Source organism: Bombina bombina, chromosome 3 (genome assembly GCF_027579735.1).
Source record: "Bombina bombina isolate aBomBom1 chromosome 3, aBomBom1.pri, whole genome shotgun sequence".
Classification (NCBI taxonomy): domain Eukaryota; kingdom Metazoa; phylum Chordata; class Amphibia; order Anura; family Bombinatoridae; genus Bombina; species Bombina bombina.
Window position 1 is genome coordinate 921,033,388 of NC_069501.1, and position 25,319 is coordinate 921,058,706.

The following is a 25,319-nucleotide window of genomic DNA, read 5'->3' on the forward strand; positions in this document are numbered from 1 at the left end:
ACTGAACAGAGGCCCTTTAAATAATAAGTGATGACATCACAATTCTGAGACTGCATCCTGTCTCACACGGATGATGTACACCAGTCTGGCCATAAAAGGAAGTGCAGGAAATGAGCAGCATCACACAGTATGCACCTGAGTCAGCAAGAGAGGTGAGTAAAATGGCTGCCAGTAGCACATGGCAAACACAGCAGGGAAAATACCCTGACACCAGGGAACGGAAAGAAAAAGGGGGGACTCGCCCACCCCAACATAGCTCGGGTGCCAACCCAATCCGCTCCTCTAAAATAAGGCACTCCCAAGGAGAACCCCCTAGGACCTGGAACAGAGAAAGTGCAATAGATTCATAGGAAGACCTGTCACAACTCTTAGACAGTCTCTACGTACAGAGATCAATTTCCAACAGGTGGAACAGAGCCCACAGAGCAGCAGATGCTGCCCCTAAAAGAAAAAAGCCACCTGATCCAACCTCCTACACACAGGGCAGGACAATGATCCTCCAGAGAGAGGAAACCCCAGCTCATAAGGAAGACAAACTATCCTATCAAAAGGGAAGGAGGAAAAAACTCCACATGAAGAGGAGCACACTCCGTCCAAAGGACAAGTCAGGCCTTAACGTTTATAACCAGTACCCGAAGGTGGATGTAAACTCTGGCCTTCCTGCTTGCAAGCCCAATGAATTAGCCCCTATGTGGCAACATAGGGTCCCTGAAAAAACTGGGTCATCCCGAACCAGTCCACAGGATCATAAGTCTCCAGACATCCAAGAAGGATCCAAGACAAGAACCCTTGACCCAGAATTGACCTAGAACAAACAACACCCCCAGGGAACACAAGATACCCCGTCTGAAGCAACCAGACCTCACAGGGGATGATAACCGGGGAACCAGGAGAATGGGTACAGGACTAACTCGTAATTCCCAGCCCAAAGGGTAAAGAACACCCTTGGCCAGAGGTCAACACCCCCCCCAACAAGGTGCTAGGCCGCAACAAAGTCACAAAATTTCTCTAGAGCCCAAAGGCCCCAAGGGCAGCACAAAGGGAAATGAGAACGAGAACAGAGTCACCCGAAAGAGAATAGAAAAGAAAGGCTAGTCTCCATAAACCTTTCAGATTAACATTCCAGAGGACCACACCCAAGGGAGAAGAATGCAAAGCATCCTAAACTCAGGCAGAAAAACATCCCCCAAGCAAAAAGCTTGGAAAAAGATACAACACCTCCTATCACCCCTGATATGAAGGCAACTAACTCCCGAAGGAAGACAGAGCCTCAAGGCCTTCACTTCCTAATTAAGCGGCCAAAGCCGCCAGAAAAAACGAACAAAGTCCAGAAAGTCTCGACCCAGAGGAAGAGAGCCTCTAAAAGGAACAGGTCCTAAAAGGACACTTCCAAAGAGACCATGAAAGGCAAAACCGTAAGAATGGCGGTATGAAGGACCTAAATCCTCCAAGCCTTTAACCCACAAAGGGAAGGAACACTCTAGTTAACGGAAAAATCAGAAAAGGACCTTGAATGAGAAGGTCCTGTCTCAACAGAAGTTTCCACTGTGGCAGAGAGGACATGTCCACTAGATCCGCATGCCAAGTCCTGCGTGGCCACGCAGGCGCTATCAGGATCACTGAAGCTCTCTCCTGTTTGATTCAAGCAATCATGCGCGGGAGGAGAGGAAACGGCGGACACACAGAAGCTAGGCTGAACAACCAAGGTACTGCCAAGGCATCTATCAGTTCGGCCTGAGGATCCCTTGACCGGGATTCGTATCTTGGAAGCTTGGCATTCTGACGAGATGCCATCAAATCCAATTCCAGTCTTCCCCATCTGAGAATCAATAAGGCAAATACCTCCTGGTGAAGTTCCCACTCCCGCGGATGAAAAGTCTGTCGACTTAGAAAATCTGCTTCCCAGTTCTCTACCCCTGGGATGTAGATCGCTGACAGATGACAAGAGTGGGCTTCTGCCCAACTGATTATCTTGAATACTTCTATCATCGCTAAGGAACTCCTTGTTCCCCCATGATAATTGACATATGCCACAGTCATTGTGTTGTTTGACTGAAATCTGATGAATTTGGCCGAAGCCAACTGAGGCCACGCCTGAAGTGCATTGAATATTGCTCTCAGTTCCAGAATATTGATTGGAAGTAGAGACTCCACCTGAGTCCAAACACCCAGAAGGCTGACATCTGTTGTCACTATCACCCACGAGGGTCTGCGGAAACAAGTCTCCTGGGACAGATGATCTGGCGAAAACCACCAAAGAAGAGAGTTTCTGTTCTCTTGATCCAGAATTATCTTTGGAGATAAATTCGCATAATCCCCATTCCACTGACCGAGCATGCACAGTTGCAGTGGTCTGAGATGAAAGCGAGCAAACGGAACGATGTCCATTGCCGCTACCATTAATCCGATTACCTCCATACACTGAGCCACTGATGGCCGAGGAATGGACAGAAGTGCTCGGCAAGAATTCAAAATCTATGATTTTCTGACCTCCGTCGGAAATACTTTCATGGCTACCGAGTCTATCAGAGTTCCCAAGAAAGGAACCCTTGTCTGTGGAACAAGTGAACTCTTCTCTATGTTCACCTTCCAGCCGTGAGTTCTCAGAAAAGACAACACTGTGTCCGTGTGAGATTTTGTCCGATGATATGTTGACGCCTGAATCAGAATATCGTCCAGATAAGGCGTCACCGCTATCCCTTGCGGTCTGAGAACCGCCAAAAGAGACCCTAGAACATTTGTGAAGATTCTGGGTGCTGTGGCCAATCCAAAAGGAAGAGCCACAAACTGATGTTTGTCCAAGAAGGCAAACCTTAGAAATTTGTTTAGACACTCGAGGTCCAAAATGGTCTGAACGTTCCCTCTTTTTGGGGACCACAAATAGGTTTGAGTAAAACCCCTGTCCCTGTTCCAATTTTGGAACAGGACAGATTACTCCCATAGTAAAAAGGTCTTTTACACAGCGTAAGAACGCCTCTCTCTTTATCTGGTTTGCAGATAATTTTGAAAGATGAAATCTTCCTCTTGGGAGAAAATCCTTGAATACCAATTGAATCCCCCCCCACTTTTTTTTTTTTTCTTCTCCTGTTGGTTTTTGTTGGTTTGTTAGTTGGTAGTTTCGTTAACAAAGATGAGGGACTGACAAACCTCTGTTGTTTTTAGTTATTAGTTTGTTTGGCTTGACCTGATAGCAACATATCTCACAGTTGCGTTGTTCTCTGATGTGAGAGGCTGGATAAAAATTAGGTAGAAAACACACCAGGTTGTACCAAACTCACGCTGTGAACAATGGACATTTATGTAGGTATGCAAGCAGAAGCATTATGCATCAATATTACTTAAAAACCTGTATTTTAGCTGTAATAAGAATGTATTTATAATCTCACTTTATTTACACATGGTAAAAAAAAATGTTTTCAATAAAAAATTATTTAAACATAAAATAGCAAATCCTGCATTTATTGCCGCTAATTTAGCAATTTGAAAAGAGGCATCAGTAATAAAAGAATTAGCTAGCTTAAGAGCCTTAATTCTATCTAGAATGTCATCTAATGGAGTCTCAACCTTAAGAGACTCTTCTAGAGCCTCAAACCAAAAAGCTGCTGCAGTAGTTACTGGAACAATGCAAGCCGTAGGTTGTAAAAGAAATCCCTGATTAACAAATAATTTCTTTAGTAGACCCTCTAAATAGGATCCTTGAAAGCACAACTAACCTCAATGGGTATAGTAGTACGCTTAGCTAAGGGAGATATAGCTCCCTCTACCTTAGGAACCGTTTGCCATGAGTCCCGAATGGTATCTGATATAGGAAACATTTTCTTAAAATTAGGAGAATGAGAAAACGGTATACCTGGTCTATCCCATTCCTTACTAATAATTTCCGAAATTCTCATAGGAACCGGAAAAACATCAGTGTAAGTAGGAACTTCCAAATATTTATCCATTTTACACAATTTCTCTGGAGGAATCACAATAGGATCACAATCATCCAGAGTCGCTAAAACCTCCCTAAGCAACAGACGGAGGTGTTCAAGCTTAAATTTAAACGGTATAGCATCTAAATCTGTCTAAACATTCCCTGAATCAGAAATTTCACCCTCACACAGTAATTCCCTGATCCCCAACTCAGAGCACTGTGAGGGAACATCGGAAATAGCTAATAAAGCATCAGAGGATTCAGTATTTACATTAATACTTGACCTACTGCAATTACCCTGCAACACTGGTAATTTAGACAATACCTCTGTAAGGGTAGTTGACATAACTGCAGCCATCTCCTGCAGAGTAAAAGAATTAGACGCACTAGAAGTACTAGGCGTCGCTTGTGTGGGCATAAAAGGTTGTGACACTTGGGGAGAATTGGATGGCATATCCTGATTCTCTTCAGACTGAGAATCATCCTTAGGCACACTTACTTTATTTAAAATGTGCTTTTTACATTGTAAAGCCCTTTCAGTACAAAAGTTACACAATGTTAGAGGGGGTTGCACAATAGCTTCTAAACACATAGAACAATGAGAAACCTCAATGTCAGACATGTTGAACAGACTAGTAATACCACAAAAGTCGTTTAAACCCTTATTTATAGCATAAAATAAACATTAGAAAAAACGTGTACTGTGCCTTTAAGAAAAGAAAAAGTGAACAATTTTTCCAAAATGCACAAAAAACATAATTTATGCTTACCTGATAAATTTATTTCTCTTGTGGTGTATCCAGTCAACGGATCATCCATTACTTGTGGGATATTCTCCTTCCCAACAGGAAGCTGCAAGAGGATCACCCACAGCAGAGCTGTCTATATAGCTCCTCCCCTAACTGCCACTACCAGTCATTCGACCGAAGACAAGCAAGAGAAAGGAGAAACTATAGGGTGCAGTGGTGACTGTAGTTTAAAAATAAAAAACACCTGCCTTAAAATGACAGGGCGGGCCGTGGACTGGATACACCACAAGAGAATTAAATTTATCAGGTAAGCATAAATTATGTTTTCTCTTGTAAGGTGTATCCAGTCCACGGATCATCCATTACTTGTGGGATACCAATACCAAAGCTATAGGACACGGATGAAGTGAGGGACAAGGCAGGCGCTTAAACGCAAGGCACCACTGCCTGCAAGACCTTTCTCCCAAAAATAGCCTCCGAAAAAGCAAAAGTATCAAATTTATAGAAATTTGAAAAAGTATGAAGCGAAGACCAAGTCGCCGCCTTACAAATCTGTTCAACAGAAGCCTCATTGTTAAAAGCCCATGTGGAAGCTACCACTCTAGTAGAATGAGCTGTAATCCTTTCAGGAGGCTGCTGGCCAGCAGTTTCATAAGCTAAGCGTATTATATTCCTTAGCCAAAAATAAAGAGAGGTTGCCGAAGCCTTTTGTAGGACGAAAATCTTTAGTAGCTTGTAAATAAAACTTTAAAGCACGAACCACGTCAAAATTGTGTAAAAGCCGTTCCTTCTTTGAAGAAGGATTAGGACACAGTGACGGTACAACAATCTCCTGATTGATATTTTTATTAGATACCACCTTAGGTAAAAAAACCAGGTTTGGTACCCTTGAAGAACCTTAAGAACTAAATTTAAACTCCAAGGCGGAGCAACAGGTTTAAACACAGGCTTGATTCTGACTAAAGCCTGACAAAACGCCTGCACGTCTGGAACCTCAGCCAGACGTTTGTGCAAAAAAATAGACAGAGCAGAAATCTGTCCTTTTAAACATCGCTAGGGAACTCCTTGTTCCCCCTTGATGGTTGATGTAAGCTACAGTCGTGATGTTGTCCGACTGAAATCTGATGAACCTCACTGCCGCTAGCTGAGGCCAAGCCTGAAGAGCATTGAATATCGCTCTTAGTTCCAGAATGTTTGTTGGAAGGAGTGCCTCCTCCTGAGTCCACGACCCCTGAGCCTTCAGAGAGTTCCAGACTGCACCCCAGCATAGAAGGCTGGCATCTGTTGTTACTATTGTCCAATCTGGCCTGCGGAAGGTCATACCTTTGGACAGATGGACCCGAGATAGCCACCATAGAAGAGAATCCCTGGTCTCTTGATCCAGATTTAGTAGAGGGGACAAATCTGTGTAATCCCCATTCCACTGACTGAGCATGCAGAGTTGCAGCGGTCTGAGATGTAGGCGGGCAAAAGGAACTATGTCCATTGCCGCTACCATTAAGCCGATTACTTCCATACACTGAGCCACCGAAGGACAAGAAGTATAATAAAGAACACGGCAGGAATTTAGAAGTTTTGACAACCTGTCCTCTGTCAGGTAAATCCTCATTTCTACAGAATCTATCAGAGTTCCCAGGAAGGAAACTCTTGTGAGAGGGGATAGAGAACTCTTCTTTTCGTTCACTTTCTACCCATGAGACCTCAGGAATGCCAGAACAATGTCCGTATTGGACTTGGCAATTTGGAAATGTGACACCTGTATCAGAATGTCGTCTAAGTAAGGGGCTACTGCTATGCCCCGCGGCCTTAGGACCGCCAGAAGTGAACCCAGAACCTTCGTAAAGATTCTTGGTGCCGTAGATAACCCAAAGGGAAGAGCCACAAACTGGTAATGCCTGTCTAGGAAGGCGAACCTGAGAAACCGATGATGATCTTTGTGTATCGGAATGTGAAGATAAGCATCCTTTAAATCCACGGTAGTCATGTATTGACCCTCCAGGATCATAGGTAGGATGGTTCGAATAGTCTCCATCTTGAAAGATGGGACCCTGAGAAATTTGTTTAGGATCTTGATATCTAAGATTGGTCTGAAGGTTCCCTCTTTCTTGGGAACCACAAAGAGATTTGAATAGAAGCCTTGCCCCTGTTCCTCCTTTGGAACTGGGTGGATCACTCCCATAACTAGGCGGTATTGAACACAATGTAAGAATGCCTCTCTCTTTATCTGGTCTGCAGATAATTGTGAGAGGTGAAATCTTCCTTTTGGGGAAGAAGCTTTGAAGTCCAGAAGATATCCCTAGGACACAATTTCCAACGCCCAGGGATCCTGGGCGAAGAGAGAAAGTCTGCCCCCTACTAGATCCGTTACCGGATCAGGGGGCTGATCTTTCATGGTGTCTTAGAGGCAGCAGCAGGCTTCTTGGCCTGCTTACCTTTGTTCCAGGCCTGGTTAGGTCTCCAGACCGGCTTGGACTGGGCAAAATTTCCCTCTTGTTTTGCATTAGAGGGAGTTGATGCCGTGCTCGTCTTAAAGTTTCAAAAGGCACGAAAATTAGTTTGTTTGGTCCTTAATTTATTAGACCTATCCTGAGGAAGGGCATGGCCTTTTCCTCCAGTAATATTAGAAATGATCTCCTTCAGTCCAGGCCCGAATAGGGTCTGCCCCTTGAAGGGAATGTTGAGAAGCTTAGACTTTGAAGTAACGTCAGCTGACCAGGATTTAAGCCATAGCGCCTTACGCGCCTGTATAGCAAAACCTGAGTTCTTAGCCGTTAGTTTGGTTAAATGAACAACGGCGTCAGAAACAAATGAATTGGCTAGCTTAAGCGCTTTAAGCTTGTCAAGTATATCATCCAATGGAGTTTCTACCTGTAAGGCCTCTTCCAGAGGCCGCAGCAGCAGTGACCGGGGCAATGCATGCAAGAGGCTGGAGAATAAAACCTTGTTGAATAAACATTTTCTTAAGGTAACCCTCTAACTTTTATCCATTGGATCTAGGAAAGCACAACTGTCCTCGATGGGAATAGTTGTACGCTTAGCTAGGGTAGAAACTGCTCCCTCCACCTTAGGGACCGTTTGCCATAAGTCCCGTGTAGCGGCATCTATTGGACGCATTAAAAATAGGAGGGGGAGAGAACGGTACACTTGGTCTATCCCATTCCTTAGTAATAATTTCTGAAAACCTTTTAGGTATTGGAAAAACATCAGTGTAAACAGGCACTGCATAGTATTTATCCAATCTACACAATTTCTCTGGCACTATATTGGTGTCACAGTCATCCAGAGCAGGTAAAACCTCCCTGAGCAACACGCGGAGGTGTTCAAGCTTAAATTTAAATGTAGACATATCAGAATCAGGTTGAAGCATCTTCCCTGAGTCAGAAAAATCACCCACAGAAAGAAGCTCTCCAGCCTCAGCTTCTGCATATTGTGAGGGGATATCAGACATAGCTACTAAAGCGTCAGAGAGCTCTGTATTTTTTCTAGTCCCAGAGCTGTCTCGCTTTCCTTGTAACCCTGGTAGTTTGGACAATACCGCTGTAAGGGTATGATCCATAACTGCCGCCATGTCTTCTAAAGTAAACGCCATGGGCGCGCTAGATGTACTTGGCGCCACTTGAGCGGGAGTCAAAGGTTCTGACACGTGGGGCGAGTTAGTCGGCATAACTTCCCCCTTGTCAATTTCCTCTGGTGATAAATCTTTTAAAGACAGAATATGATCTTTATAACTTAAAGTAAAATCAGTACATTTGGTACACATTCTAAGAGGGGGTTCCACAATGGCTTCTAAACATAATGAACAAGGAGTTTCCTCTATGTCAGACATGTTTAAACAGACTAGCAATGAGACCAGCAAGCTTGGAAAACACTTTGATAAATGTAAACAAGCAAAAAATAAAAACGGTACTGTGCCTTTAAGAGAAACAATTTTTGTCAGAAATTGAAAAACAGTGATAAAAAGCAGTAAATCTTACGAAATCTTTACAGTGTGTATAATAGACTAACAGAGCATTGCACCCACTTGCAAATGAATGATTAACCCCTTAGTTTCAAAACCGGATCAAAAAAACGATATAAACGGTTTTTTAACAGTCACAACAAACTGCCACAGCTCTGTTGTGGCCCTACCTGCCCATACAACGACTTTTGAAGGCACAAAAACCCTTTGTAGAGGTCCTAAGTGTTCAAGGACTCCTTCAGGGAAGCTGGAAGTCTCAAGCTGCAAAAACTACTGCACGATTTAGGCCTGAAATTAGGACCCTCCCAACCTGTACTCACAGTGAGAGCACCATAAAAACTATCCCTAGGCAAAATCTAGCCAGCCATGTGGAAAAAACTGGGCCCCAATAAAGTTTTATCACCAATATGTAGAAAAAAACATTTAAACACTTCCAGCAAACGTTATCTTATTTTCAGTAATGTGAGAAAGTAATAAGAATATTACATTTTACAGCAAGCATGATACTAGTCGTTATTAAATCACTGTAATCAGGCTTACCTTAAATAAATCCGGTATTAACAGCATTTTCTAGCATATTCATTTCTCTAGAAAAATTTAAACTGCACATACCTCATAGCAGGAGACCCTGCACGCCATTCCCCCAGCTGAAGTTACCTCATCTCTTCAGTTATGTGTGAGAACAGCAATGGATCTTAGTTACAACCTGCTAAGATCATCAAAAACCACAGGCAGACTCTTCTTCAACTTTCTGCCTGAGGCTAAAACAGTACAACTCCGGTACCATTTGAAAATAATAAACTTTTGATTGAAGATAAACTACATAAATTCACCACATCTCTCTAGCTACTTCCTATGTTGTCGAGAGCTGCAAGAGAATGACTGGGAGTGGCAGTTAGGGGAGGAGCTAGACAGCTCTGCTGTGGGTGATCCTCTTGCAGCTTCCTGTTGGGAAGGAGAATATCCCACAAGTAATGGATGATCCGTGGACTGGATACACCTTACAAGAGAAAACGTTAAATTATTCCCAAATTTAACTTAATATCGTTGGTTAATCCAAAAATTACTGCACCCAGAAGAAAGGGCAGAAATAAGGCTTTAGAAGTACTTATATCAACATGTAGTCAAAAGATAGATAAAAATACACTCTGTACCTCGCCACAGCTCTGCTGTGGCGCCTACCTGCCCCCAGGGTACTTCGAATCAAGTTTCCAACCTTTCAGACCAGCTACACAGTCCAGGAGCCACCGAGTTACTGTTTGCTGCTGCTAAGCCTGAATAAATTGCGTCAAAAATAGGCTCCGCCCCTTAAGGTCAAAAGTCGGAGTAGGCTCAAACAATAACCGCATGAAAAACATAATTTATGTAAGAACTTACCTGATAAATTCATTTCTTTCATATTAGCAAGAGTCCATGAGCTAGTGACGTATGGGATATACATTCCTACCAGGAGGGGCAAAGTTTCCCAAACCTCAAAATGCCTATAAATACACCCCTCCCCACACCCACAAATCAGTTTAACGAATAGCAAAGAAGTGGGGTGATAACAAAAAAAGTGCGAAAGCATAAAAAATAAGGAATTGGAATAATTGTGCTTTATACAAAAAAATCATAACCACCACAAAAAAGGGTGGGCCTCATGGACTCTTGCTAATATGAAAAAAATGAATTTATCAGGTAAGTTCTTACATAAATTATGTTTTCTTTCATGTAATTAGCAAGGGTCCATGAGCTAGTGACGTATGGGATAATGAATACCCAAGATGTGGATCTTCCACGCAAGAGTCACTAGAGAGGGAGGGATAAAATAAAGACAGCCAATTCCGCTGAAAAATAATCCACACCCAAAACAAAGTCTTAATCTTATAATGAAAAAAACTGAAATTATAAGCAGAAGAATCAAACTAAAACAGCTGCCTGAAGTACTTTTCTACCAAAGACTGCTTCTGAAGAAGAAAACACATCAAAATGGTAGAATTTAGTAAAAGTATGCAAAGAAGACCAAGTTGCTTCTTTGCAAATCTGATCAACCGAAGCTTCATTCCTAAATGCCCAGGAAGTAGAGACTGACCTAGTCGAATGAGCTGGAATCCTTTGAGGCGGAGTTCTACCCGACTCGACATAAGCATGATGAATCAAAGACTTTAACCACGATGCCAAAGAAATGGCAGAAGCCTTCTGACCTTTCCTAGAACCAGAAAAGATAACAAACAGACTAGAAGTCTTCCGGAAATCTTTAGTAGCTTCAACATAATATTTCAAAGCTCTAACTACATCCAAAGAATGCAATGATCTTTCCTTAGAGTTCTTAGGATTAGGACACAATGAAGGAACTACAATTTCTCTACTAATGTTGTTAGAATTCACAACCTTAGGTAAAAATTTAAATGAAGTTCGCAAAACCGCCTTATCCTGATGAAAAATCAGAAAAGGAGACTCACAAGAAAGAGCAGATAATTCAGAAACTCTTCTAGCAGAAGAGATGGCCAAAAGAAACAAAACTTTCCAAGAAAGTAATTTAATATCCAGCGAATGCATAGGTTCAAACGGAGGAGCTTGAAGAGCCCCCAGAACCAAATTCAAACTCCAAGGAGGAGAGATTGACTTAATGACAGGTTTTATATGAACCAAAGCCTGTACAAAACAATGAATATCAGGAAGATTAGCAATCTTTCTGTGAAAAAGAACAGAAAGAGCAGAGATTTGTCCTTTCAAGGAACTTGCAGACAAACCGTTATCCAAACCATCCTGAAGAAACTGTAAAATTCTAGGAATTCTAAAAGAATGCCAGGAAAAATGATGAGAAGAACACCAAGAAATGTAAGTCTTCCAGACTCGATAATATATCTTCCTAGATACAGATTTACGAGCCTGTAACATAGTATTAATTACGGAGTCAGAGAAACCTCTATGACTGAGAATCAAGCGTTCAATCTCCATACCTTCAAATTTAAGGATTTGAGATCCTGATGGAAAAAAGGACCTTGCGATAGAAGGTCTGGTCTTAACGGAAGAGTCCACGGTTGGCAAGTAGCCATCCGAACAAGATCCGCATACCAAAACCTGTGAGGCCATGCTGGAGCCACCAGCAAAACAGACGAACGCTCCTTTAGAATCTTGGAAATCACTTTTGGAAGAACTAGAGGCGGAAAGATATAGGCAGGATGATACTTCCAAGGAAGTGACAATGCATCCACTGCTTCCGCCTGAGGATCCCTGGATCTGGACAGATACCTGGGAAGCTTCTTGTTTATATGAGAAGCCATCAGATCTATTTCTGGAAGTCCCCACATTTGAACAATCTGAAGAAATACCTCTGGGTGAAGAGACCACTCGCCCGGATGTAACGTCTGGCGACTGAGATAATCCGCTTCCCAATTGTCTATACCTGGGATATGAACCGCAGAAATTAGACAGGAGCTGGATTCCGCCCAAACAAGTATTCGAGATACTTCTTTCATAGCCAGAGGACTGTGAGTCCCTCCTTGATGATTGACATATGCCACGGTTGTGACATTGTCCGTCTGAAAACAAATGAATGACTCTCTCTTTAGAAGAGACCACGACTGAAGAGCTCTGAAAATCGCACGGCGTTCCAAAATGTTGATTGCTAATCTCGCCTCCTGAGATTCCCAAACCCCTTGTGCTATCAGAGACCCCCATACAGCTCCCCAACCTGTCAGACTTGCATCTGTTGAGATCACAGTCCAGGTCGGAAGAACAAAAGAAGCCCCCTGAACTAAACGATGGTGGTCTGTCCACCACGTCAGAGAGTGTCGTACAATCGGTTTTTAAGATATTAATTGCGATATCTTTGTATAATCCCTGCACCACTGGTTCAGCATACAGAGCTGAAGAGGTCGCATGTGAAAACAAGCAAAGGGGATCGTGTCCGATGCAGCAGTCATAAGACCTAGAATTTCCATGCATAAGGCTACCGAAGGGAATGATTGAGACTGAAGGTTTCGACAAGCTGAAACCAATTTCAGACGTCTTTTGTCCGTCAACGACAGAGTCATGGACACTGAATCTATCTGGAAACCTAAAAAGGTTACCCTTGTCTGAGGAATCAACAAACTCTTTGGTAAATTGATCCTCCAACCATGTTCTCGAAGAAACGATACAAGTTGATTCGTATGAGATTCTGCTAAAAGTGAAGACTGAGCAAGTACCAAGATATCGTCCAAATAAGGAAATACCACAATACCCTGTTCTCTGATTACAGATAGAAGGGCACCGAGAACCTTTGTAAAAATCCTTGGAGCTGTTGCTAGGCCAAACCACAGAGCCACAAACTGGTAATGCTTGTCTAGGAAAGAGAATCTCAGAAACTGATAGTGATCTGGATGAATCGGAATATGCAGATATGCATCTTGTAAATCTATTGTGGACATATAATGCCCTTGCTGAACAAAAGGCAGAATAGTCCTTATAGTTACCATTTTGAATGTTGGTATCCTTACATAACGATTCAATATTTTTAAATCCAGAACTGGTCTGAAGGAATTCTCCTTCTTTGGTACAATGAAGAGATTTGAGTAAAAACCCCAGCCCCTGTTCCAGAACCAGAACTGGCACAATTACTCTAGCCAACTCTAGATCTGAAACACATTTCAGAAATGCTTGAGCCTTCACTGGATTTATTGGGACACGGGAAAGAAAAAAATCTTCTTGCAGGAGGCCTCATCTTGAAGCCTATTCTGTACCCTTGAGAAACAATGTTTTGAATCCAAAGATTGTGAATCGAATTGATCCAAATTTCTTTGAAAAAACGTAATCTGCCCCCTACCAGCTGAGCTGGAATGAGGGCCGCACCTTCATGTGGACTTGGGAGCTGGCTTTGGCTTTCTAAAGGGCTTGGATTTATTCCAGACTGGAGATGGTTTCCAAACTGATACTGTTCCTGTAGGGGAAGGATCAGGCTTTTGTTCCTTATTATGACGAAAGGAACAAAAACGATAAGCAGACCTAAATTTACCTTTAGATTTTTTATCCTGTGGTAAAAAAGTTCCTTTCCCCCCAGTAACAGTTGAAATAATAGAATCCAACTGTGAACCAAACAATTTATTACCCTGGAAAGAAAGGGAAAGCAAAGTTGACTTAGAAGACATATCAGCATTCCAAGTTTTAAGCCATAATGCTCTTCTAGCTAAAATAGCTAAAGACATATAACTGACATCAACCCTAATGATATCAAAGATGGCATCACAAATAAAGTTATTAGCATGTTGAAGAAGATTAACAATGCTATGAGTATTATGATCTGTTACTTGTTGTGCTAAAGCTTCTAACCAGAAAGTTGAAGCTGCAGCAACATCCGCCAAAGATATAGCAGGTCTAAGAAGATTACCTGAACACAAGTAAGCTTTTCTCAGAAAGGATTGAATTTTCCTATCTAAAGGATCCTTAAAGGAAGTACTATCTGCCGTAGGAATAGTAGTACGTTTAGCAAGAGTAGAGATAGCCCCATCAACCTTAGGGATTTTGTCCCAAAACTCTAATCTGTCAGATGGCACAGGATATAATTGCTTAAACCGTTTAGAAGGAGTAAATTAATTACCCAAATTATTCCTTTCCCTGGAGATTACTTCAGAAATAGCATCAGGGACGGGAAAAACCTCCGGAATAACTACAGGGGGTTTAAAAACCGTATTCAAACGTTTAGATTTAGTATCAAGAGGACCAGACTCCTCTATTTCTAATGCAATTAAGACTTCTTTAAGTAAGGAACAAATAAATTCCATTTTAAATAAATAAGAAGATTTATCAGTATCAATCTCTGAAACAGAACCCTCTGAACCAGAAAAATCAGTATCAGAAACAGAATCAGAATGATGATGTTCGTTTAAAAAGTCATCTGAAACATGAGAAGTTTTAAAAGACCTTTTACGTTTACTGGAAGGAGGAATAACAGACATAGCCTTCTTAATAGATTTAGAAACAAAATCTCTTATGTTAACAGGAACACCCTGAATATTAGATGTTGATGGAACAGCAACAGGTAATGGAACATTAATAAAGGAAATATTATCTGCATTAGAAAGTTTGTCATGACATTCATCACAAACAACAGCCGGAGAAACAGTTACCACAAGTTTACAACAAATACACTTAACTTTGGTAGATCCAGCATCAGGCAGCGATTTTCCAGAAGTAGCTTCTGATTCAAGGTCAATCTGAGACATCTTGCAATATGTAATAGAAAAAACAACATATAAAGCAAAATTATCAAATTCCTTATATGACAGTTTCAGGAATGGGAAAAAATGCCAATGAACAAGCTTCTAGCAACCAGAAGCAAATAAACAATGAGACTTAAATAATGTGGAGACAATAATGACGCCCATATTTTTTAGCGCCAAAAAAAGACGCCCACATTATTTGGAGCCTAAATGCTTTTGGCGCCAAAAAAGACACCACATTCGGTAACGCCGACACCTTTGGCGCAAAAACGTCAAAAAAATTACGCAACTTCCAGCGACAAGTATGACGCCGGAAATGACACAGAAAATTTTTGCGCCAAAAAAGTCCGAGCCAAGAATGACGCAATAAAATGAAGCATTTTCAGCCCCCGCGAGCCTAACAGCCCACAGGAAAAAAGTCAAATTTTAAGGTAAGAAAAAATTGGTTTATTCATATGCATTATCCCAAATATGAAACTGACTGTCTGAAATAAGGAACGTTGAACATCCTGAATCAAGGCAAATAAATGTTTAAACACATATTTAGAACTTTATAAAAAAGTGCCCCACCATAGCTTAGAGTGTCACAAAATAAAACTTACTTACCCCAGGACACTCGTCTACATGTAGTAGAAAGCCAAACCAGTACTGAAACGAGAATCAGTAGAGGTAATGGTATATATAAGAGTATATCGTCGATCTGAAAAGGGAGGTAAGAGATGAATCTCTACGACCGATAACAGAGAACCTATGAAATAGACCCCGTAGAAGGAGATCATTGAATTCAAATAGGCAATACTCTCTTCACATCCCTCTGACATTCACTGCACACTGAGAGGAAAACCGGGCTCCAGCCTGCTGCGAAGCGCATATCAACGTAGAATCTAGCACAAACTTACTTCACCACCTCCATGGGAGGCAAAGTTTGTAAAACCGATTTGTGGGTGTGGTGAGGGGTGTATTTATAGGCATTTTGAGGTTTGGGAAACTTTGCCCCTCCTGGTAGGAATGTATATCCCATACGTCACTAGCTCATGGACTCTTGCTAATTACATGAAATAAATGCAGTTTTGCACTAAAGTAAAAATACACTCACAATACAACCCTCAAGCATAAAACAAATAAGTTTTAAGTGCCAAAAATAAAAAACATAAAACATTGTTTTTTATATCGTCTCCCATGTCACATAATGCCCAAATATCAACTAATGATAAATATAAAATAGGGACTCCACTAACACCCCTCTTATTAAAATAGGTTTTACTGCTTACCCCTTTCCCATACAGGGAAATAATGCCAGCCAGTTCTGATACACCAAGTCTCCTCAGAAAAAAAGGCTGCACATACCTTAATGCTGCTTGTAGCATGAAACCGGTCTCCACACTGAAGATGTCTCATGGTTACCTTCAGAAGTCTTGTAGGAACCAACGTGGATCTTAGTTACAAATGCTAAGATCATCAAACCTCAGGGCAGAAATATTCTTCTATATCCCCCTAAGGAAAATAGTACTCACCGGTACCATTTAAAATAAAAAACTTTTTGATTGAAGAAACTAAAACTAACACCTCACTTTACCATGTCGTCCTAGTATAACACAGGCAAAGAAAATGACTGAGGGTGGAGGGGAAGGGAGTGGCCATATATATACAGCTCTGCTATGGTGCTCTTTGCCACTTCCTTTTAGCAGGAGGTTAATATCCCACAAGTAAGGATGAAATCCGTGGACTCGTCATATCTTTGTAAAAGAAAGTTACTTAACATTTATGTTATTTATTATAGATTACTGATTTTGTATATACATTTACACAGACACAAACCACGGAAAATACATGGCTCCTAGATTTTTGGCTGGCTCCTAGATTTTGAACATATTTGTAAATAAACAATTAATCCCCCTAGGAATACTAAATAACTCCTATACAAACTAAATGTGCCATTATAGTGTTAATGTTAACATTATTATAGTAAATAATATCCTGTTAGTGTAAGCTGAAGTCCAAAGTTTTAATAACTTTAAATAATTGTTTTAAAAGCAACAGAGATAATTAAAGGCTTTTGTAGATTGCAAAATTGCTAGTAATCTAAGAAAATAAAAGCATGATTCTGTACGTGGGTGGTTTAATTGAGCAATAGTATTGTTCTGAAGGCAAGGGATGGTTTACAAACTAGTTCAAAAAGTCACTCATCTGTTTTTTTTTTCTTAATTACTTAAGTAAATGAGCAATCATTTTTGGAACAGAAGCCTACTAATGGATATTAATCATTACAACAGGTTATATCTTGATAATGCTTCTTAGAGCAAAATTCTAATCCATAAACACGGTTTTGCATTTAAACATAAAGGATGCTGTCTGTCTCTGCAGCCTCCTCTTCTGTGTTATCAGCAGTAGGTACACTTTTTTAATTTCCTATTCCAGTCTCCACAGTAAGGTCATTGTTAAAAATACAAGATTAAAAGACACTCCCTTCATTCAGAGGTGCCATAGAAATGTAATTTGTACATTAATAAATATTTAAAATGTGTTAGACACAAGTTACAGCAGAAATCTACATCTTAATGAGATCTAAGAAGAGAAAAATGATAACTATCTATTCATGTAAAATGCAAATTAAGATATAAATATGCAAATAGATATGATTAAAAATCTCCCAAAAAAAGTCATAATCTATATCTTAGTAACATTTATTACCAATGTTTTATGCAAAACACTTTATCTTTGTCACAAAAAGCACAACGTATTTTGTCAGGATATAAAAGAAAATGTTAAAATAAGTTAATTTCAAGACTAAACCTGCAGAACTGAAAGCTTCCTGCTATGCACAATCTGCTATTAAAATGTTGGTTCAGTTGGTTGACCTTACCAGTTCTCTATAGACTCCTTCTGATTTCCCTTCATTTTTGATTATCTTTTCTTTTTGGAAGGTTTCCCTAGTACGGCTCCCTCCAGCAACTGCATTAAGATTGCTTCCAGCAATACCACCTCCTCCGAAAGTCTTTGTCTGGAGATAAGAAAAGCTGCATTAAAGTAAACAGTTCAATTTTAAAATATTCCAAAAGCTTAAGCCGTTGTGCAGAAAGTAATAAATCCATGAAAGCTACATCTTTATTACTGAGCAGCAGCTACTGATAAACAAAAATGTTAATATCCATAAACTGGAACAGTAATCTACTCATTGGGGGGGGGGTTTAACAGAAAAAAAAGATACATGATGTTTACGTTTATGGGTTACTCTAAACCGAATCATAACAGTAAACCTAAATGGAAACTACATAGCAGGAAATAAATTAACATGAGCGTTCAAACTGGTTAACTTCCAGAGCAATAATATTGTGACTCACAGCTTCCTGTGGCATTAAAAATTCTGCATAACACAAGGATGCCAGCAAATCCAATAGGTCTCTTACCATATTCTATTGCTGGCATCACAACTAAAATAGCAATAACAAGTATTAGAAGGGCTCCTTAAAAGGGCACTGAATTAAAGACATGCCATTTAATATACAATTTTCAGATTTTAATAGCCAGATACAAAATACTTCACAGCTTTTTACAGCTGTCTTTAAACATCACTACAGAGGCGAACAATTGACTAATTTGGAGAGGCATTTTAATGTTAGAACAATGTACAGTACAACTCCGAAAATCCGGACTGCTTGGGGATTTGCCGGCTCCATATTTTCGGATTTTCCGGATTCTCAGACATTGATGATAAAATAGCTGTAAATAAAAAGAAGACGTGCTAATGTTTTTTTTATTATAAATAAATACTGTACAGATCACCTTGTTTATTAAAATAGAGTACTGCACCTGCATATGTACATTCCTTTCCTTTACAGGTATTTCTTCAGCACATGCTGAACTGCTTGTTCACGGAGTGCTAGCATCTGCTGCGCCCGGTGAACCGCTTGTGGATGGAGCTTCTGCTGTGCCCTCCTCTGCTTCTGTTTAGACCCCTTATCCACTTTAGGAAACATTTGTACAGTACACTACTGTACAATACAGTACTATAGTACAGTATACAGGTATAACGGTACTGTGCAGAGTAAAGATGGTAAATACCTGCACAGGTACCGGTCATGTATGGCAAACTGTAGTGTGCAGTTGTGGAGGTGATTTCTCACTGCCTTTGCGTGCCGTCGCTTGTTGCAGCTCTGAATACCAATTTGCGCATGTGCAGTGACAAACCAACACCCGGAAGTTGTAATCACTCCAGAGTCCGGATTCTCAGGTTGTCTGGATTTCCGGGGTCCGGATTTTTGGCGTTGTACTGTATTACATATTCAACTATACAGAATGTATCATGCCTATATTCTTGCAACACCTTATACTGCCAATGGCACATGCCCATTTTTATTTCACATACAGGCTTAAATTGTAATTCTGTTGACATGAATTTTCTTTTTCACATCTGAAAGCGTTTTAAAATACTGTGCGCTCTACACTCACACATATATATAATATATATATATATATATATATAAACACACACACAAACACTCTGCTAATCCGCATCTCCAGACCATATGAAAAGAGAAAAAAAATATGGCAATTTTTTTAAAAAACTGAAAAACACAGCTTTATAGGGTACAAAAAAACATAATTTATGTAAGAACTTACCTGATAAATTCATTTCTTTCATATTAGCAAGAGTCCATGAGCTAGTGACGTATGGGATATACATTCCTACCAGGAGGGGCAAAGTTTCCCAAACCTCAAAATGCCTATAAATACACCCCTCACCACACCCACAATTCAGTTTAACGAATAGCCAAGAAGTGGGGTGATAAAAAAGTGCGAAAGCATATAAAATAAGGAATTGGAATAATTGTGCTTTATACAAAAATCATAACCACCACAAAAAAAGGGCGGGCCTCATGGACTCTTGCTAATATGAAAGAAATGAATTTATCAGGTAAGTTCTTACATAAATTATGTTTTCTTTCATGTAATTAGCAAGAGTCCATGAGCTAGTGACGTATGGGATAATGATTACCCAAGATGTGGATCTTTCCACGCAAGAGTCACTAGAGAGGGAGGGATAAAATAAAGACAGCCAATTCCTGCTGAAAATAATCCACACCCAAAATAAAGTTTAAAGAAAAAACATAAGAAGAAGATTCAAACTGAAACCACTGCCTGAAGTACTTTTCTACCAAAAACTGCTTCAGAAGAAGAAAAGACATCAAAATGGTAGAATTTAGTAAAAGTATGCAAAGAGGACCAAGTTGCTGCTTTGAAAATCTGATCAATCGAAGCTTCATTCCTAAACGCCCAGGAAGTAGAAACTGACCTAGTAGAATGAGCTGTAATCCTTTGAGGCGGAGTTTTACCCGACTCAACATAGGCAAGATGAATTAAAGATTTCAACCAAGATGCCAAAGAAATGGCAGAAGCTTTCTGGCCTTTTCTAGAACCGGAAAAGATAACAAATAAACTAGAAGTCTTTCGGAAAGACTTAGTAGCTTCAACATAATATTTCAAAGCTCTAACAACATCCAAAGAATGCAATGATTTCTCCTTAGAATTCTTAGGATTAGGACATAATGAAGGAACCACAATTTCTCTACTAATGTTGTTGGAATTCACAACTTTAGGTAAAAATTCAAAAGAAGTTCGCAACACCGCCTTATCCTGATGAAAAATCAGAAAATGAGACTCACAAGAAAGAGCAGATAATTCAGAAACTCTTCTGGCAGAAGAGATTGCCAAAAGGAACAAAACTTTCCAAGAAAGTAATTTAATGTCCAATGAATGCATAGGTTCAAACGGAGGAGCTTGAAGAGCCCCCAGAACCAAATTCAAACTCCAAGGTGGAGAAATTGACTTAATGACAGGTTTTATACGAACCAAAGCTTGTACAAAACAATGAATATCAGGAAGATTAGCAATCTTTCTGTGAAAAAGAACAGAAAGAGCAGAGATTTGTCCTTTCAAAGAACTTGCGGATAAACCTTTATCTAAACCATCCTGAAGAAACTGTAAAAATTCTCGGGATTCTAAAAGAATGCCAAGAAAAATGATGAGAAAGACACCAAGAAATATAAGTCTTCCAGACTCTATAATATATCTCTCTAGATACAGATTTACGAGCCTGTAACATAGTATTAATCACAGAGTCAGAGAAACCTCTTTGACCAAGAATCAAGCGTTCAATCTCCATACCTTTAAATTTAAGGATTTGAGATCCTGATGGAAAAAAGGACCTTGCGACAGAAGGTCTGGTCGTAGTGGAAGAGTCCACGGATGGCAAGAGGCCATCCGGACAAGATCCGCATACCAAAACCTGTGAGGCCATGCCGGAGCTACCAGCAGAACAAACGAGCATTCCTTCAGAATCTTGGAGATTACTCTTGGAAGAAGAACTAGAGGCGGAAAGATATAAGCTGGATGATACTTCCAAGGAAGTGATAATGCATCCACTGCTTCCGCCTGAGGATCCCGGGATCTGGACAGATACCTGGGAAGTTTCTTGTTTAGATGAGACGCCATCAGATCTATTTCTGGAAGCTCCCACATTTGAACAATCTGAAGAAATACCTCTGGGTGAAGAGACCATTCGCCCGGATGCAACGTTTGGCGACTGAGATAATCCGCTTCCCAATTGTCTATACCTGGGATATGAACCGCAGAGATTAGACAGGAGCTGGATTCCGCCCAAACCAGAATTCGAGATACTTCTTTCATAGCCAGAGGACTGTGAGTCCCTCCTTGATGATTGATGTATGCCACAGTTGTGACATTGTCTGTCTGAAAGCAAATGAACGATTCCCTCTTCAGAAGAGGCCAAGACTGAAGAGCTCTGAAAATTGCACAGAGTTCCAAAATATTGATCGGTAATCTCACCTCCTGAGATTCCCAAACTCCTTGTGCCGTCAGAGATCCCCACACAGCTCCCCAACCTGTGAGACTTGCATCTGTTGAAATTACAGTCCAGGTCGGAAGCACAAAAGAAGCCCCCTGAATTAAACAATGGTGATCTGTCCACCACGTTAGAGAGTGTCGTACAATCGGTTTTAAAGATATTAATTGAGATATCTTTGTGTAATCCTTGCACCATTGATTCAGCATACAGAGCTGAAGAGGTCGCATGTGAAAACGAACAAAGGGGATCGCGTCCGATGCAGCAGTCATAAGACCTAGAATTTCCATGCATAAGGCTACCGAAGGGAATGATTGTGACTGAAGGTTTCGACAAGCTGAAAACAATTTTAGACGTCTCTTGTCTGTTAAAGACAGAGTCATGGACACTGAATCTATCTGGAAACCCAGAAAGGTTACCCTTGTCTGAGGAATCAATGAACTTTTTGGTGAATTGATCCTCCAACCATGATCTTGAAGAAACAACACAAGTCGATTCATATGAGATTCTGCTAAATGTAAAGACTGAGCAAGTACCAAGATATCGTCCAAATAAGGAAATACCACAATACCCTGTTCTCTGATTACAGACAGAAGGGCACCGAGAACCTTTGTAAAAATTCTTGGAGCTGTAGCTAGGCCAAACGGCAGAGCCACAAACTGGTAATGCTTGTCCAGAAAAGAGAATCTCAGGAACTGATAATGATCCGGATGAATCGGAATATGCAGATATGCATCCTGTAAATCTATTGTGGACATATAATGCCCTTGCTGAACAAAAGGCAAGATAGTCCTTACAGTTACCATTTTGAACGTTGGTATCCTTACATAACGATTCAATATTTTTAGATCCAGAACTGGTCTGAAGGAATTCTCCTTCTTTGGTACAATGAAGAGATTTGAATAAAACCCCATCCCCTGTTCCAGAACCAAAACTGGCATAATTACTCCAACCAACTCTAGATCTGAAACACAATTCAGAAATGCTTGAGCTTTCACTGGGACACGGGAAAGAAAAAATCTCTTTGCAGGAGGTCTCATCTTGAAACCAATTCTGTACCCTTCTGAAACAATGTTCTGAATCCAAAGATTGTGAACAGAATTGATCCAAATTTCTTTGAAAAAAACGTAACCTGCCCCCTACCAGCTGAGCTGGAATGAGGGCCGCACCTTCATGTGGACTTAGAAGCAGGCTTTGCCTTTCTAGAAGGCTTGGATTTATTCCAGATTGGAGATGGTTTCCAAACTGAAACTGCTCCTGAGGATGAAGGATCAGGCTTTTGTTCTTTGTTGAAACGAAAGGAACGAAAACGATTATTAGCCCTGTTTTTACCCTTAGATTTTTTATCCTGTGGTAAAAAAGTTCCTTTCCCACCAGTAACAGTTGAGATAATAGAATCCAACTGAGAACCAAATAATTTGTTACCCTGGAAAGAAATGGAAAGTAGAGTTGATTTAGAAGCCATATCAGCATTCCAAGTTTTAAGCCATAAAGCTCTTCTAGCTAAAATAGCTAGAGACATAAACCTGACATCAACTCTGATAATATCAAAAATGGCATCACAGATAAAATTATTAGCATGCTGAAGAAGAAAAATAATATTATGAGAATCATGATCTGTTACTTGTTGCGCTAAAGTCTCCAACCAAAAAGTTGAAGCTGCAGCAACATCAGCCAATGATATAGCAGGTCTAAGAAGATTACCTGAACACATATAAGCTTTTCTTAGAAAGGATTCAATTTTCCTATCTAAAGGATCCTTAAACGAAGTACCATCTGACGTAGGAATAGTAGTACGTTTAGCAAGGGTAGAAATAGCCCCATCAACTTTAGGGATTTTGTCCCAAAATTCTAATCTGTCAGACGGCACAGGATATAATTGCTTAAAACGTTTAGAAAGAGTAAATGAATTACCCAATTTATCCCATTCTCTGGAAATTACTTCAGAAATAGCATTAGGAACAGGAAAAACTTCTGGAATAACCACAGGAGATTTAAATACCTTATCTAAACGTTTAGAATTAGTATCAAGAGGACCAGAATCCTCTATTTCTAAAGCAATTAGTACTTCTTTAAGTAAAGAACGAATAAATTTCATTTTAAATAAATATGAAGATTTATCAGCATCAATCTCTGAGACAGAATCCTCTGAACCAGAAGAGTCATCAGAATCAGAATGATGATGTTCATTTAAAAATTCATCTGTAGAGAGAGAAGTTTTAAAAGATTTTTTATGTTTACTAGAAGGAGAAATAACAGACATAGCCTTCTTGATGGATTCAGAAACAAAATCTCTTATGTTATCAGGAACATTCTGCACCTTAGATGTTGAAGGAACTGCAACAGGCAATGGTACATTACTAAAGGAAATATTATCTGCATTAACAAGTTTGTCATGACAATTAGTACAAACAACAGCCGGAGGAATAGCTACCAAAAGTTTACAGCAGATACACTTAGCTTTGGTAGTTCCAGCACTAGAGAGCGATTTTCCTGAAGTATCTTCTGACTCAGATGCAACGTGAGACATCTTCCAATATGTAAGAGAAAAAACAACATATAAAGCAAAATTGATCAAATTCCTTAAATGACAGTTTCAGGAATGGGAAAAAATGCCAATAAACAAGCTTCTAGTAACCAGAAGCAAAGAAAAAATTAGACTAAAATAATGTGGAGACAAAAGCGACGCCCATATTTTTTTAGCGGCAAATAAATTTGGCGCCTAAATGCTTTTTGGCGCCAAAAATGACGCCACATCCGGAACGCCGACATTTTGGCGCAAAAGGACGTCAAAAAAATGACGCAACTTCCGGCGACACGTATGACGCCGGAAACAGAAAAGATTTTTTGCGCCAAAAAAGTCCGCGCCAAGAATGACGCAATAAAATGAAGCATTTTCAGCCCCCGCGAGCCTAACAACCCACAGGGAAAAAAAGAGTCAAATTTTTTAAGGTAAGAAAAAATGATTGATTCAAATGCATTATCCCAAATATGAAACTGACTGTCTGAAAATAAGGAATGTTGAACATCCTGAGTCAAGGCAAATAAATGTTTGAATACATAATATTTAGAACTTATTAAAAAAGTGCCCAACCATAGCTTAGAGTGTCACAGAAAATAAGATTTACTTACCCCAGGACACTCATCTACATGTTTGTAGAAAGCCAAACCAGTACTGAAACGAAAATCAGCAGAGGTAATGGTATATAAATAAAAGTATATCGTCGATCTGAAAAGGGAGGTAAGAGATGAATCTCTACGACCGATAACAGAGAACCTATGAAATAGACCCCGTAGAAGGAGATCACTGCATTCAAATAGGCAATACTCTCCTCACATCCCTCTGACATTCACTGCACGCTGAGAGGAAAACCGGGCTCCAACTTGCTGCGGAGCGCATATCAACGTAGAATCTAGCACAAACTTACTTCACCACCTCCATAGGAGGCAAAGTTTGTAAAACTGAATTGTGGGTGTGGTGAGGGGTGTATTTATAGGCATTTTGAGGTTTGGGAAACTTTGCCCCTCCTGGTAGGAATGTATATCCCATACATCACTAGCTCATGGACTCTTGCTAATTACATGAAAGAAATATTAAAATCAGTTGCATGTAAAAACATGAAAGAAAAAAGTAAGAAATCAGCTACAGTCC

General features: G+C 40.2%; 1 protein-coding gene across 1 annotated transcript in view; it reads right to left on the reverse strand.

The window, feature by feature from the left end:
• The window catches only part of TDRD3 (tudor domain containing 3), a gene marked incomplete in the record, with an annotated part of 1,228,671 nt that overhangs the window by 538,458 nt on the left and 664,894 nt on the right, over positions 1-25,319 (reverse strand). Inside the window, 1 exon segment of the mRNA XM_053707943.1 lies at positions 17,669-17,806. Coding sequence (XP_053563918.1) covers positions 17,669-17,806 — 138 coding nt within the window.